Source organism: Sparus aurata, chromosome 16 (genome assembly GCF_900880675.1).
Source record: "Sparus aurata chromosome 16, fSpaAur1.1, whole genome shotgun sequence".
NCBI classification, from domain to species: domain Eukaryota; kingdom Metazoa; phylum Chordata; class Actinopteri; order Spariformes; family Sparidae; genus Sparus; species Sparus aurata.
The window spans coordinates 20,791,859-20,804,907 of record NC_044202.1 but is presented as its reverse complement, the minus strand read 5'-3'; the positions used below and the strand labels follow the sequence as shown (position 1 = coordinate 20,804,907).

General features: G+C 42.6%; 1 protein-coding gene and 1 long non-coding RNA gene across 5 annotated transcripts in view; one reads left to right on the top strand and one right to left on the bottom strand.

The window, feature by feature from the left end:
- Positions 1–4,277, bottom strand: part of rragd (ras-related GTP binding D) — a 34,926-nt gene extending 30,649 nt beyond the window's left edge. For all 4 annotated transcript variants that reach the window (XM_030443096.1, XM_030443099.1, XM_030443098.1 and 1 more), the window contains exons 1-2: positions 3,953–4,277; positions 437–732 (exon numbers count right to left, since the gene is read on the bottom strand). In XM_030443096.1, the coding sequence (XP_030298956.1) occupies positions 437–732; positions 3,953–4,088 (432 nt within the window). In that variant the 5' untranslated portion in view covers positions 4,089–4,277. The remainder of the gene's footprint in view (positions 1–436; positions 733–3,952) is intronic.
- A 2,352-nt stretch (positions 4,278–6,629) lies between these two features.
- On the top strand, positions 6,630–12,724 carry LOC115566334 (uncharacterized). The gene is made up of 4 exons (XR_003980975.1): positions 6,630–6,691; positions 7,851–8,087; positions 9,181–9,447; positions 12,590–12,724. It is a non-coding gene; the product is annotated as an uncharacterized LOC115566334 (long non-coding RNA).
- Positions 12,725–13,049: the final 325 nt, after the last annotated feature.

The window sequence follows — 13,049 nt, the reverse complement described above, 5'->3', positions numbered from 1 at the left end:
AGTCCACCCTTTGGTTTAAACTACACACGTTCTCTAGGGTGAAATTCATTGTGATGACTAAGTAGTCTGGTCAATACTGTTCGTCTAATGTTTTGTGTATATTACTGTGAAATGTCAATGGTATGTATCTTTTACTAGTATCAGTACCAGCACTGGCACAAACACTGGATGGTGGTTGGGTTCTAGTGTCTATGTCATGGTTTCTACATGAGCGGAGGCTCCATGACGTGATTGTGCCGAGCCAACAAAGAGTGACTTCAACTTGACTCCTTATTGTGCACATCAGCACCACCTGTCAATTGGAGCCTGGAGAGACAGGTGGTGGGAGTAAATTCAATATGAGACTGAATGAAAATGCAGCACAATAAAGAATAAGAACTCCTTCAGGACATTATACAGGATCGATTACTGATACAACACCGCTGTGTGGCCTGACCTGTGAGTCGATGACAAAGATTAACGCTCCAGTGCCTCGGAAGATCATTTCGTAGTCAAAGGTGGGGTCGAAGAAGTCGATCTGGCCGGGGAAATCCCAGATCTGGAAGCTGACGAAGGAGCTGTTGGAGACGTCCTCTCTGCAGATCTTATTGGTGCTCTCCAGGAACAGGGTCTCATTGGGTGACATTTTATGGAAAACCACCTTCTGGATGGAGGACTTCCCACTCCTCCGCAGGCCCATCAGCAGTATCCGAGGTTTGACCTCTCCATTCAGAGAATCACTGAAGCCCAACACTACACAACAACAGGAAGACAAAGTCACTCTAAAGGAGGCGAGCTGACAACACATAGGTTTACAGAGTGCTTTATGAAGGACGAGTCAGCAGTTCTGCGAGACAACACGATGTATCTATAGCTACGTGATTTACTTTTATAGATTAATTAAATAAATGTGACGTCTGTAACCAAACTAGTTCCTCGCTACTAACTATTAACCCTGATTATGTCATCAGAGTTATCTCTGCTCATATCTATCTTTACTCACTGGGGCTGTTCTTAAAGGGACAGTGTATAATATAGCAAGTATTTAGCGCCATCTAGCTGTGAGGTTCTACATTGCAACACTCCTTTGCTCACCCCTCCCGTTCTGAAAACGCTGGAGACGTTCTGGAAGCTACGGTGACCCTGACGGACAAGAAACTCATTTTCAAAATATGGACTCTCTCCCAACAGCGTCGAGTATTTCTACTGATTCAAGTAATGAGGTAAAGATGTAGTTAGTTAGTGACAAGCGCTTTCGCTGAGCTCCCTCTCAGTTCCGCAGTCAAGCTAGCTCTTCGGGAAAATGCGTTTAGCCTTACTACGTAGTACCATGTAGTGCTTTGTGTCCCTCTCCGCATTGTTGGCAGAGGTAACTGTACACCAATGAGGACTTACTTAGGAATGAAGACGTTGATTTGAGTTAATAAATTACTTAAATCGTTACACACTGTCCCTTTAATGGTCCTGACAAGCATGGAGAGTCTAAAAACAGATGCTATCAAATTTTAACGGTGGGATATGTAGTAAACAGTCTTTCTATATGTCTAGACATCTCCACCTCTGCAGGTTCACTTAGACTTTTCTTTAAATCTGTCTCTGTTCAGGCTTCCAACTTTATAAAAGTGACTGAATCATTGTAGTGCACTTCTAACAGCAGGAATACAAAGGCATTTTCAACTGGCACAGCATCGGTTCAGACAAAAATGCTGTAAAAGACTGAGGAGGCCACACACTCTGTCAGTCAGTGTACAGTAAATAAGTCAATAACACAGTGTGTGGTCGAACAATAGCTCCCATTATGTCTCAGCCCCAGTTGACCTCATCTCGCTGCAGTGTGGGCATATGGAACTGCAGAACTGAAGGCCACTGAGTGTCCAAGTGTCTACTCATGACAACAAGCACGCTCATTTCAGTGAGTCCCTGAGACAGAAGTGAACAGGATCCAGACAGCTGTTTGCTTCAGCATAGACGTCCCTGTCCAGGACCGATCGAGTGTTCCTCACACTGCAGTCCAACAGCCAATCACAGACGACGAATGCTTCAAAGTATAATTTCGAATTGTACTCAGATACTGTACAACTATGTTTCATTTCACATCTTTAAAAGGAAGTTCACTGCAGCAAAATAATTTACCATGTAGGAGTTACACAGAGTATGTACACGTTCACGCTGCATGTACAGCCCTGATTGCCAAAAAAGTTCATAAGCTGTGTGAAACATAATAAAGTGGAGTGTGACACTTTGCTACTCCTTTTTGTCTCACCTGAAAACAGTACAAAGGCTTTACATTTCATGTTAGACCTCATCAGCGTCATTGATATTTGGAATGATCTTCTTCTCGTGAATGTGGTGCAGCAACATGTGTCACATGAGTTGTGACAGGAGCAACAAAAGACTGTGAGTGTTGTGTACAGCTCCAGATACACCTGTTTGTATCTTTCCACAGGTGAACAGGTTCACTGCTAACAGGTGAGAGGATCATGACTTGGAGTGAAAGGAGCATCGAAAGGCTCAGTCAATCCCAAGCAGGTATGAAGTCAGGTTCGCCACTTTTGTCAAACACATGATGCATAAAGGAGATTTCTGCTTTATTATGGATCCAACTGCTTTTCTCAGGAGAGCAGCCCTGCTCAGCCTCAATGGAGGCAACATTGTTTTCATATGACGGTTGGCTCAGCAGCTTTGTGGTCCTGTGACTGCAGGAAAAGTGGCGTAGTTCAACTAACAGACGCCTTCTCTTTTCTCATCCCTGACAGCAAGACAGAGGGAGACTGGTGGGCTGCAGTAAACGTACTGTTTCATCACACCACAACAGAGACAAGAATTAGCTAGCATGCTATTTCCTAAACTGTAACAGTCCAGCGGTCGTCTGGTGTTAATTGGTTGTGTCTGGGTGGTTCTCTCAGTTGGTTTGCATATCAAACAGCGAGCGGTGGAGCTCAAACATCGGTTTGTGAGCTGTAGTCTCCCCAGTAAACACACCAACCACAGAACTGCACTGTCTCTGGGCTGTAAAAGCACAGCCGAAACAACTAACAACTCCAGTCTTGCAGAACAGAGTGTCTCTGGAGAAAGGGTGACCCAAGAGTAGCAGCAGGCTAGTGGGAAGGAGTCTGAAGAGGTTGGTGTGTTTACCGGGGAAACAACCAGCGTTTAAGAACCGTGAGAAAACAGACGTAACCAGAGCGGCACACAACACAGCCGCTACACTCAAGCTGTTAACTGTTAACACAGGCAACCAGTCAGAGGAAGAGTAGGACAGGTCTATCAGTGGGATCCTCATTAAGGCTTTACTCTGAGCGAGCATCACTCAGGGGTAATCAGAGCAAGACTGTGTGAAATCGAAATGTTCAGTAAATCATCTCTAACTCCATGATTCAATACACATATAATCCCCTTCATCTGTAATTCATTTTCATCACCTCCACGCTCTTAATTATTTTCTGGGAGAACTTAATTAAATGATAAATGCCTTGTTTTCTGATGTGGGTGATGAATGTCAGACAGGATATGATTCAAGTTATCAATCTGTTTTCATGTCAGGAGTTTTCAGCCCTACATTGTTCCATTCAGGCATTTCAGTATCCTTCCTATGTCAGTTAAATGTTGTAACTTCCAGCCTCCAGATATTTCAACTGTTCCTCTGCAGGAAACTAAAAGTAGTGACCTATTATTAGTAACATGACATCATTATTAGCAGCCAGATGGCAGGTTATAGTCTCTGTCTACAAGCCCGCTGTTTGCTGTCTGTTTGTGTGTAGTAACGTAGTTGTACCGTTACTAACTTGTAGTGAATGTGCTCCGTTACTCCGCCGCAGCTGTAACTTGACAGAGTGACGTCCACCGAGCGCTCCGGTGACGCAGAGGAAATCTTATTTTAGAGGAGCAGCTGCAGGAGCCCTGGCACACTGAGCCCAGAGTCCTGCTCTGTGCTGCTCTGTGACCTTCCCAAGCACAAGAAATACCGTCCTACCTCCGTCCTCACAGCCCAGTCCTGCGTCTGAAAACGCCTCCAGGTCGTCTTCATCGTCGTAATATCCCAGAGCCGCGTCCTCCTCCTCCTCCTCCTCCTCCTGCCGGTTCAGCACACACACTGTCTCAGTCGTCATGCTGCTTCCCCCCTGCTCCACTGTCGCTGTCTCTGCCTCGCACTGTCTAACTTTCCTACATTGTCACCTGATCCATGAGAGCCATGCCGGTGAACTCTCACCCCCTCTGCAGCCGCACTGGGAGGGGTGGAGGAGTGAGGCTGGTCCTGGTGGGTCTGTGGAAGCAGCCCGATGAACATGACAGGCAGGCTGAATGAACACTGCCGAGCCAGCACCCACTGACTTTTCAGAGGTCTGCCAACAGGGGACGACCGGGTATTTTTTTCCCACCACTTCGCTTCAATGCTGGGACGCATGTTTGGGGTCAGAGCAGGGCCGGCTCCAGGTCCTGTAGGTCCACAGATACGCTCAGGGGATTTCCAGGTTTCAATATTCAATTGAATTCAATATCAATTCAATATCAATATTCCAGCCTCACCTTTCTGATGAACAATGAGGCCTTTAGGTGTTTCACATGTTGCTCAGTCAGATCTCCTGATTGCTTGATTGCAACAGATGTTTCTTCAAATGTTCATGCGAGATTAACAGAGACTGCAGCGAGGTCACATTCCTCTGTACAAGCAGACAACAAAAAGTCAACAACAATAAGCACTGGTGACCACAAAACTGCAACAAAACTGCAACATACATTAACTTATTTTTCATGATGAGATAGAAAATATAAATCAGTCTGATCCATCTACAACAGAGAAGCGCGTGAGGGACGAGGGGCCAAAAGAAAACACGAAACCCACAAAACAGAAATCCTAACCTGCAGAGTAACTTACAACAGCTGTGGGGGGTTTTTTCATTTCGTTTTCTTTTCCGCTTTTTCCATGAGGGTGGCGGGATGTTGCCGCTTTTTATCCCCCTGAGGGGACGAATCCAGTTTTTACTCATGGGCGAAGGCCAGGGTACACCCTGAATGAGTTGCCAGCTCATTGCAGGACCCTTACTGATGGCAGTGGCTACCACACAAGGTGCCAACTGCACATCAGGAGCAACTCTGGGGTTCAGTATCTTGCTCAAGGATACTTCGGCATGTAGCTCAGTCCCACTCAGGGGAGCTGGGGATTTGAACCAGCGACCTTCCGATCACTGGTTCACCAGCGACCTTCCGATCACTGGTTCACCAGCTCTACCCACTGAGCTACAGCCGCCCCAGCTGTGGGGTCAAAGGGACAATATAAGTCCTTTGTTATGTAGTGTAAGTATAAAGTTGCATAAGGATTTACCATGTGTCAGCAGATGTTCACATGCTACATGAGAATGTGGTGGTTCACTCCCTTTGTGAATTCCTGCCAAACTAAAGGGCGTGTCAGCATTCTGTTAAGGACTTAAGTTTGGCATTACAACAGGCAAATAAGATATGTTGAGTTGTGTGAGATGCATAAAGGGGCCACACAGCACTAAATCAATTTACTTTGGCTAATGACTGAACAGCCCACCTGCAGAACTGATGACATGAAGCCTCAGCTGTACTTGGTATTGAGTGCAAATGTTCAGGATGATTTATTTGTCATCATACAAGTGGAGTAAGTAACTCCTTCATGCTACACAAACACAGAACACTATAGGGGCTATAAATATACATGTACATTTGATAAACACATCAACACCAGTGCATTTCTTACACTTGCATCAGCTTGAATGGAAACAGCAGCATCCAGATGGTGATGACATCACTGTGTGCTGGTCCAGTGATCTGGGATGTCCAGGTGGAGATCGATGGACTAATATGGACACATGTGCAGACACACATGTAATCTGTATGTACTGTCTAGAGCTTGAATTCAGCTCTGTATGCTACTGCTGTAATATGTTTTGTCAAAGGTCATAACAAAAGAAAAAAAGAGAAGAAAAGAAAAAAGTAAATTGCAAAAGACAAGAAAAGATCAGGATGAAGATTTTATCCTGTGGGTAATGGGGGCGGGACTTGATAAGCTTTGGCTTCTCCCGCTTTTCCCTTTCGGCCATGTGTGTTGTATTATTTGAACAATGATGAAATGCGATGCTTATGAATTGACATGCCCGAAATAAACAACATAAATAAATAAATAAATAAAAAGATCCCTGTAAAGATTTCAGTAGACAGTGTCTCTCTCTGATATTTACCTGAATCCTTGTCCTTAGCTGGTTTTAAAGACTGACATCCTGCTTTGAACAAGAGTTTTGGTCAGACGGACAGACTTACAATAGTGGCTGAGTCTTACCACAACACATGGAGCAAAACAGGCCCAGACCATGATACTACCACCACCTTGTTTCACAGACAGGACAAGATTCTTATACTGGAATGCAGTGTTTTCATTTCTCCACACATAAAGTTTCTCATTTAAACCAAAATGTTCTATGTTGGTCTCATCTGTCCATAAAAGCCCTCTGGCCTGTCCAGGTGATCTTTAGCAAACTGCAGAAGGGCGGTTTGACATAAATATAGGCGTTTTATATATAAATGTATATTTTATATATAAAAATAGGCTGTTAAAGAGCAGGCCTGTGCATGTCATATCTGTGTTCTGATCGGTTTGTAAAAGACAGAGGATCATCGCTGCGGAAGAAAATGAAGATAAATTGGATTACACTTTTTATCCAATGTCATTTGCTGTCAGCGACTGAATATGGTAAGTTACATTTTATTAGTTCTACTGCTGGTTTCTAACTGCAGCGGCAGAGCCAAGAACGTATTGTTGAAGACTTACAGGTTACTACCTCTATTGAGGAAGTTATGTTCCCACTCTTGTCTGTTTGTTGGTGGGTTTATGCAAAAACTACTGAACAGATTTCCAGCAAACTTAGATGGAGGATGGACTCAGATCTTGATTAATGGGCGGATGCATGATGTCTTCTTTAGTGCTCCTGTTGGTAAAAAAGTTTAATAAACAGTGAGGCTCACGGATGTCAGCTGATGTCCTTCAGTCACAAAGCCTCTGTGTTTGACTTGAATGAAACTTAAGGATCAAGTTTGTTGCCAAATTTCTCAGGGAATAAAGCAAGTTGAAAAAATCAGGCACCTTCAGTTTAATGCAGACCAACAACAGGGATAAAAACCTGCGACTAGCACCAACGTGCAGCAGAGATAAAAGAGACTAAGTGCGTAAACTCTTGGGCTGTACTGTACTAGTAATTCTAGTTCTTTCTTGTTACTCTACAGTAGTAATTCTACATGCAAAGAAAAAAAAACTACAACAACCTCAAGAGAGCTTGAATACAAACTGTAGTTTTATCTTGATGATCACCCATGATGCAATACTGCTACTGTTATTTTCATATTAAACCACGTATCAGAGAGAAAGTATTTACTGTGTACTACATGCTTTAGTATTTCAGGCAAATTAAAGAAAAGCACAGACGTTCAAGGCAGCTGTGTATTGACCTACACAAGCTGACATCTTGGCTTTACTGTTAATGCTTTAACTTGAATTCTTGTTGTGATATATATATATTTTCATGTCATAGAGCATGTGCAGCACTTTATCTGTTAATTCAAGAGTCAACTATGTGTTAACATACGCTGAGGTCATTCTTGTTTTTCTGTATCGACCCTGTTCTCACCGTGACATGCAAACAAACATGTCATAGTGCAGTTCTAACAGATTATATATTATATTATAACCCTTCAGACAGGAATGTGTATCATGGCAGCTATACAGAGGAATTCACTTGCTGTGATGTGTTCTGTTTCCAAACAAATTCAATGCAATCCTAAATCTGAATCTGAATTATCAGTTATCAGAAACAGTGATAACATTTTGACCCATCCAGTTTCCTCTTTTTTTCCAGGTTCCCATTCCCTCGAGTTCTTGTCAACAGGACACTTGCAGCCTGGAGATCGACCTCAGCTTGAGCAACTGACTGTATTTGATGGAGTTCCCATATCTCACTGTAACAGCTCGACCATAAGAGAGGAGCTCAAACCTGCCCTGGAATCAGCAGACTTACCTGAATACTGTGGTTTAGCACAATCTGATATAATAGTTGCTGTCCATGAGATTCCACCATCCATCAACTGCACTGTGTGTAAGTTTTTGACATGTTGATCTTCATGACTGACGTTCCTCAGGCTTCATGTCATATCTCACAGGAACTTTGTTCTATCGTTCAAATTTTTGATGACATGTTCCTGACTGATACAACCGCTTGCTGTTCCTGTTATTTAGGGATTTTTAGAGATACCAATGCATGTTTGGGGTCCTGATGGAGCCCAGTCAAAAGGACCCAATTCTGCCAACGCAGTTTATTTTTATTTGGTGAAAAGAAAAATAACAATACCAATAATAATAATAATGAGATAAAAAGACAGTTAATCAAACAAGGAAGAAATGGGCAGGCAGTCCAGTAATAACATGTCTCTCCCCCCGAATGGGGTCAGCCCTGTGTTCCCACATTTTTAAGCTTTTCTTAAAATTAGGCCCTGTGTTCCCACATTTCTAGGACATTTTCGAAATTAGGTCGTGTGCTCCTACATTTCCCTTCAGTTTAAGGATTAGGGTTAGGGGTTAAGGAAAGGGTTAGGCTAGCACTAACCCTAACCCTAAGGAAATGTGGGAAGATAGGGCTGTAGGAACATAGGCATACTCCCCCTCGAATAAATGCATCCCAAATTCCTTCTTTATTTACGGGCCACCACTGGATGTTGATAACAGGTCGTCAATTAGTGTGGCATGTTCATCCCAGCCCAGCCGAGGTGATAAAAACCTGGTTCTACGCCAGAGTCAAGTGACCAAGGTGTAAATGCAGAGTTTACACATTCACACTGCTCTTAAAATGCAGGTCTGAGCGGGTTGAAGTGGGATTATTGACCAGCGGGGAAGTTATTTCCAGGTCCTTCACAAGATCTCTCGTACAAACAAGATTGTATCACACAAGACATTATTATTTTATAACATTTGACTTTTAATATATGAATATTATTTTGTCCTTTTACACACATTTTGAATGATTTTTAAAGAATATATGTTTTCACACAAACATAAACACATGTTTATACATTTACAACGTGTGTACAACATTTTATTACACAATTTAATATATGTTTTTCATCAGTCTCTTGATTATAGAGAATTATCAGTTGAGTTTACTGATTTTTTCACAGCAGTCTCTTATTTTATAGATTGTTTACTACAACGGCGGCGTGGATGCACCAAGTCACTCAATGGGACGACCTCTTCTTTTGACATCTGGGCAGTGAATGGAACAGACTTTATAAACTTTGACCCTGAGTTGAAGAGATGGACGTCCCATTCTCCCTCTGCACTCCAAGTTCAACATAGGTGGAACAACAAAGTTGCTTGGAATCATGCCTTAAGTCACTTCATCAGAGAACAATGTCCACTGATTCTGCAGAGCAGTAACTTGAGATCAACGCACCATAAAACAGGTGAGAGCTGGAGCAGTAGGGTTACCCACCAGATAAAACACCAGCACACACACACACACACACACACACGCATGCACACGCGCACACACACACACACACACACGCATGCACGTGCGCACACACACACACACACACACACACAGCCTTTTGTCACATCACAAGGACTTCAGTTGTGCTGGGATTGCTGCAGCCGACATTACTGCAGGCTACACTTCTTACTTTAGGTAAAAATAAAGTGTTTGTGAGCACGCACAGTATGTCCAAAGTATTTTCCTGACATTTCCAATCATATCTAGACAACCTTCTCAGTTGGTTGCACATGCACATGCTTTGGTCAATTGTACACATGCACCACCACCACTGAAACTCTGACCCAAACAGGTGATCTGCGAGCGGCGAAATACAGAGCGAGGCCCAGTTTCACTAATGCGTAGGGATACGGAGGTTCTACAGTTGAGAAAATGTAGTGCCAAAAGAAAGGGCGGTCTGATGGCAATGTAAAGCGGTGTGAATTTTCTCTATATAACGTACACTTGAACTGATAAAGATTTTTTTAGGTGAGCCTTGTTTAGGTGGTTAAAATTCGCTTTGCATCTGGACTCCATTCACTGCAGTACAAAGCTGAGCGTCTGGGCTGGAGCGGCTCTCTGCTTCTCCAAACTGAGGCTGCACTGATCGGTGATTACAGTAGGGAACAGACTGATTATAGATATGTACTTTATATGACCCCACTTCAAAAAACCCGAACTATCCCTTTAAGCTGTTCCCAAATCAGAATGACATTTAAGCAGTGTTGGGCACGTTATTTTTTTTTTCCCTGGTATTTTGCCAGTGAGTGCTCTGAAGGAGTCTGAGTCAGCTGTTGATAACAGGAGCAGGTTCTCAACAACATACCTGCCTATCATTGCATTCAGTTCAGTCTGTGTCACAAGTTTTTGTGAAGCTGGAGTAGAAAAATCCAGCTGTAGCTGCTCGGACAGCTCCGTGTCCTTCTTTGTTAGCGGAGCTCATGTTAGCCACACCTGGCCTGCTGTCATCATCAACAGAGTCAACAACGGTGTTTTTGGCCACTAGTTTGGTAGAAGCGTGTGCCGTTGAGAGATGCTTCATTAGATTAGAGTTGCTTACACCAGACATGGACAAACACTTTGCTCTGGGACATAATGTACACTTCACATGAACGTTCTTGCCTTCTACCTCAAGGAGATTAAAGTAGTGTCTGTACTTCCACTTTGAAAACGTCAATTTTCCCTCTGGACTCACCATTGCTGCAGCTGACCTCTGCTAGTTTGTGTGTGCAAGGCTGCAGTGTGTGTGTGTGTGGTTTGTGTGCAAACTGAACACTGACTGTGATTGGCTTACAAACTCTTACGCTACCTTCGCCAATCATTATTACTTATGCAGTTGTCTCGCCCCTCCCTCCTCCCTCCAGTGGCTGAGAGCCGAGTCGGATGACAACAGCTTCAATGAGCAGCTTCAGTTTCTAACGCGCCACATTTAATTGTCAGTAATTATTCTAACGCCGTTATTCCCATCACTGCATTTAAGAGACTAAATGAAACAGACATAGAGAAATAATTTTAATTCATATTGTACATAATGTGTCAAACTGCTCACACACACACACAAAGTGAGTGTAGTTACCAGAACAAACAGGTGGATCACAGTGAAAATATAGCAGACTCAGATGACCATGACACAAATAACTTCGATGTGCCAACATTTCCCACTTTCTAGTCTAAACCTACCCAGACAAATCAGCTGCAGATCTAATACAACAGTTAGACCACCATGATGGTGAGAGAGCTTGAAACAACGAGGACTCACAAAACATGATAAAGTCAGAACAAGTTCTAACTGACCCTATTATTGAAAATATGCATATAAATATATATCACCTCTGACATCTTTTAAAGAAGTACAATCTGCCACATGCTCGGCAGCTCTTGTATCCGAGGACACTGGAAAACAAATAAATACACAATACAGTTGTATAATTGAGTTAACTAATTCGGCTCACTAACTTTAGACTGAGAGTAGTAACTGTGACGGCTAGCTGCTAGCATTCTTGCTACGTGTGCTTGAATGAGTGTGAAAGAGAACGATAGCTTCATAACATTAAGTCAGTTTATGAAAATATGAACATCATGGATTGTTGTTGCTTGGGGCTCCCCAAGCAAGCTGGAGCTCCGTAACCGGACCAGTGCCTTCTGAAGACGGATCTGTGATCCTCAGACTGAGAGCTGGCATCTCCCTCAACCAAGAGACTAACATCTACGGCTGTGCAGTACAAACAGGAAGTCACAACTTAACGTTCTTTTGGGGTGAGACCTCTGAAAAACTTGCTTGATTATGTTTAGTTAATTAAATCAAACTGATTACCAGCATCCCAACAGGAACCAGCAGAAACACAGTATCATCCTCGTGTATAATGTACTGCACTGTATATAGGTGGATGACAATGAGCTCTCTTATCTCTGTTGGCTTAACTTATCCATTAATTAACTAAGATATTCAGTTGAACATAACTTGTTGACTAACATCCTGTCCCGCTCCATATACTGTGATCCAAACCCTGCTGTCAGACAAAGAAGACAATAACTTCATGTTGTTTCATCTGAACTACAGTGCATTCAGGAAGTATTCAGACCCCTTCACCTTTTCACATTATGTAACGTTGCAGCCTAATGCTAAAATTGTTTTAATTATGATTTTCCTCATCAGTCTACACTCAGTACACTGTAAAGACAAAGTGGAAACAGATTTTTGCAAATGTATTAAAAAGGAAACAGAGAAATGTGACATTGAGATGTTTCTCCACCTTGACTGAAGTCCGCCTGTAGTTAACTCAGTTGATGGACATGATTTAGAACACTGAATATCTCTCTTGTGTGTTGGTTTGTTTTGTTTGCAGTAGATCTTATATGTTGGTGTACTTAATGAACCACACGTTGATCAAGGAAAAGTCCTCTTGTTTCCAAGAGTCTTCTTGAATGATATTCAGTGAAAGAGGATGAGGACTAACATTCCTCAAAAAGACTTCAGAGTCAAAACTCTGAGGCAGATTTTCACTGTTGGAATCTTTCCTATTTTCAGTTTTACGGAGGTCAGAAAGTATTCTCAGGATCTTCTGTCATTGCAGATGGAACTACTCTGGACGGCAGACACCTTCTTTACGCTTCAAGTGTCTACTGGATAAATGTGGTACTGATCCTTGGACTCTGCTGTATTATTGGTGCAATCACTCTTCTATGGTGTGGAATCACTATTCTTCTTCAATGTGGTAAGATTTCTTATTTCCGTTCTCACAGTACAGCACAGCTAGACTGCACTTTTACAGACTGGCTGAGCCATTATACATCATCTGTCATCTGTCGTTTGCAAATATATCACTACCTGCTTATACGTCACTGTTTCACAACAGAAATGCAAAAGCTCTGTTGACATCATTTATTACAGCAGATGTGTTTTTTACACAAAGACGAAAAGAACTTCATGTATAACCTTTTCCTGAATTTATTTGATATCTTATAATGAAGAGTGTGTAGTAGAATGTGTTTCACAGAGCTTATTGTTGGGACCTCACCACTTGGTCAAACAAA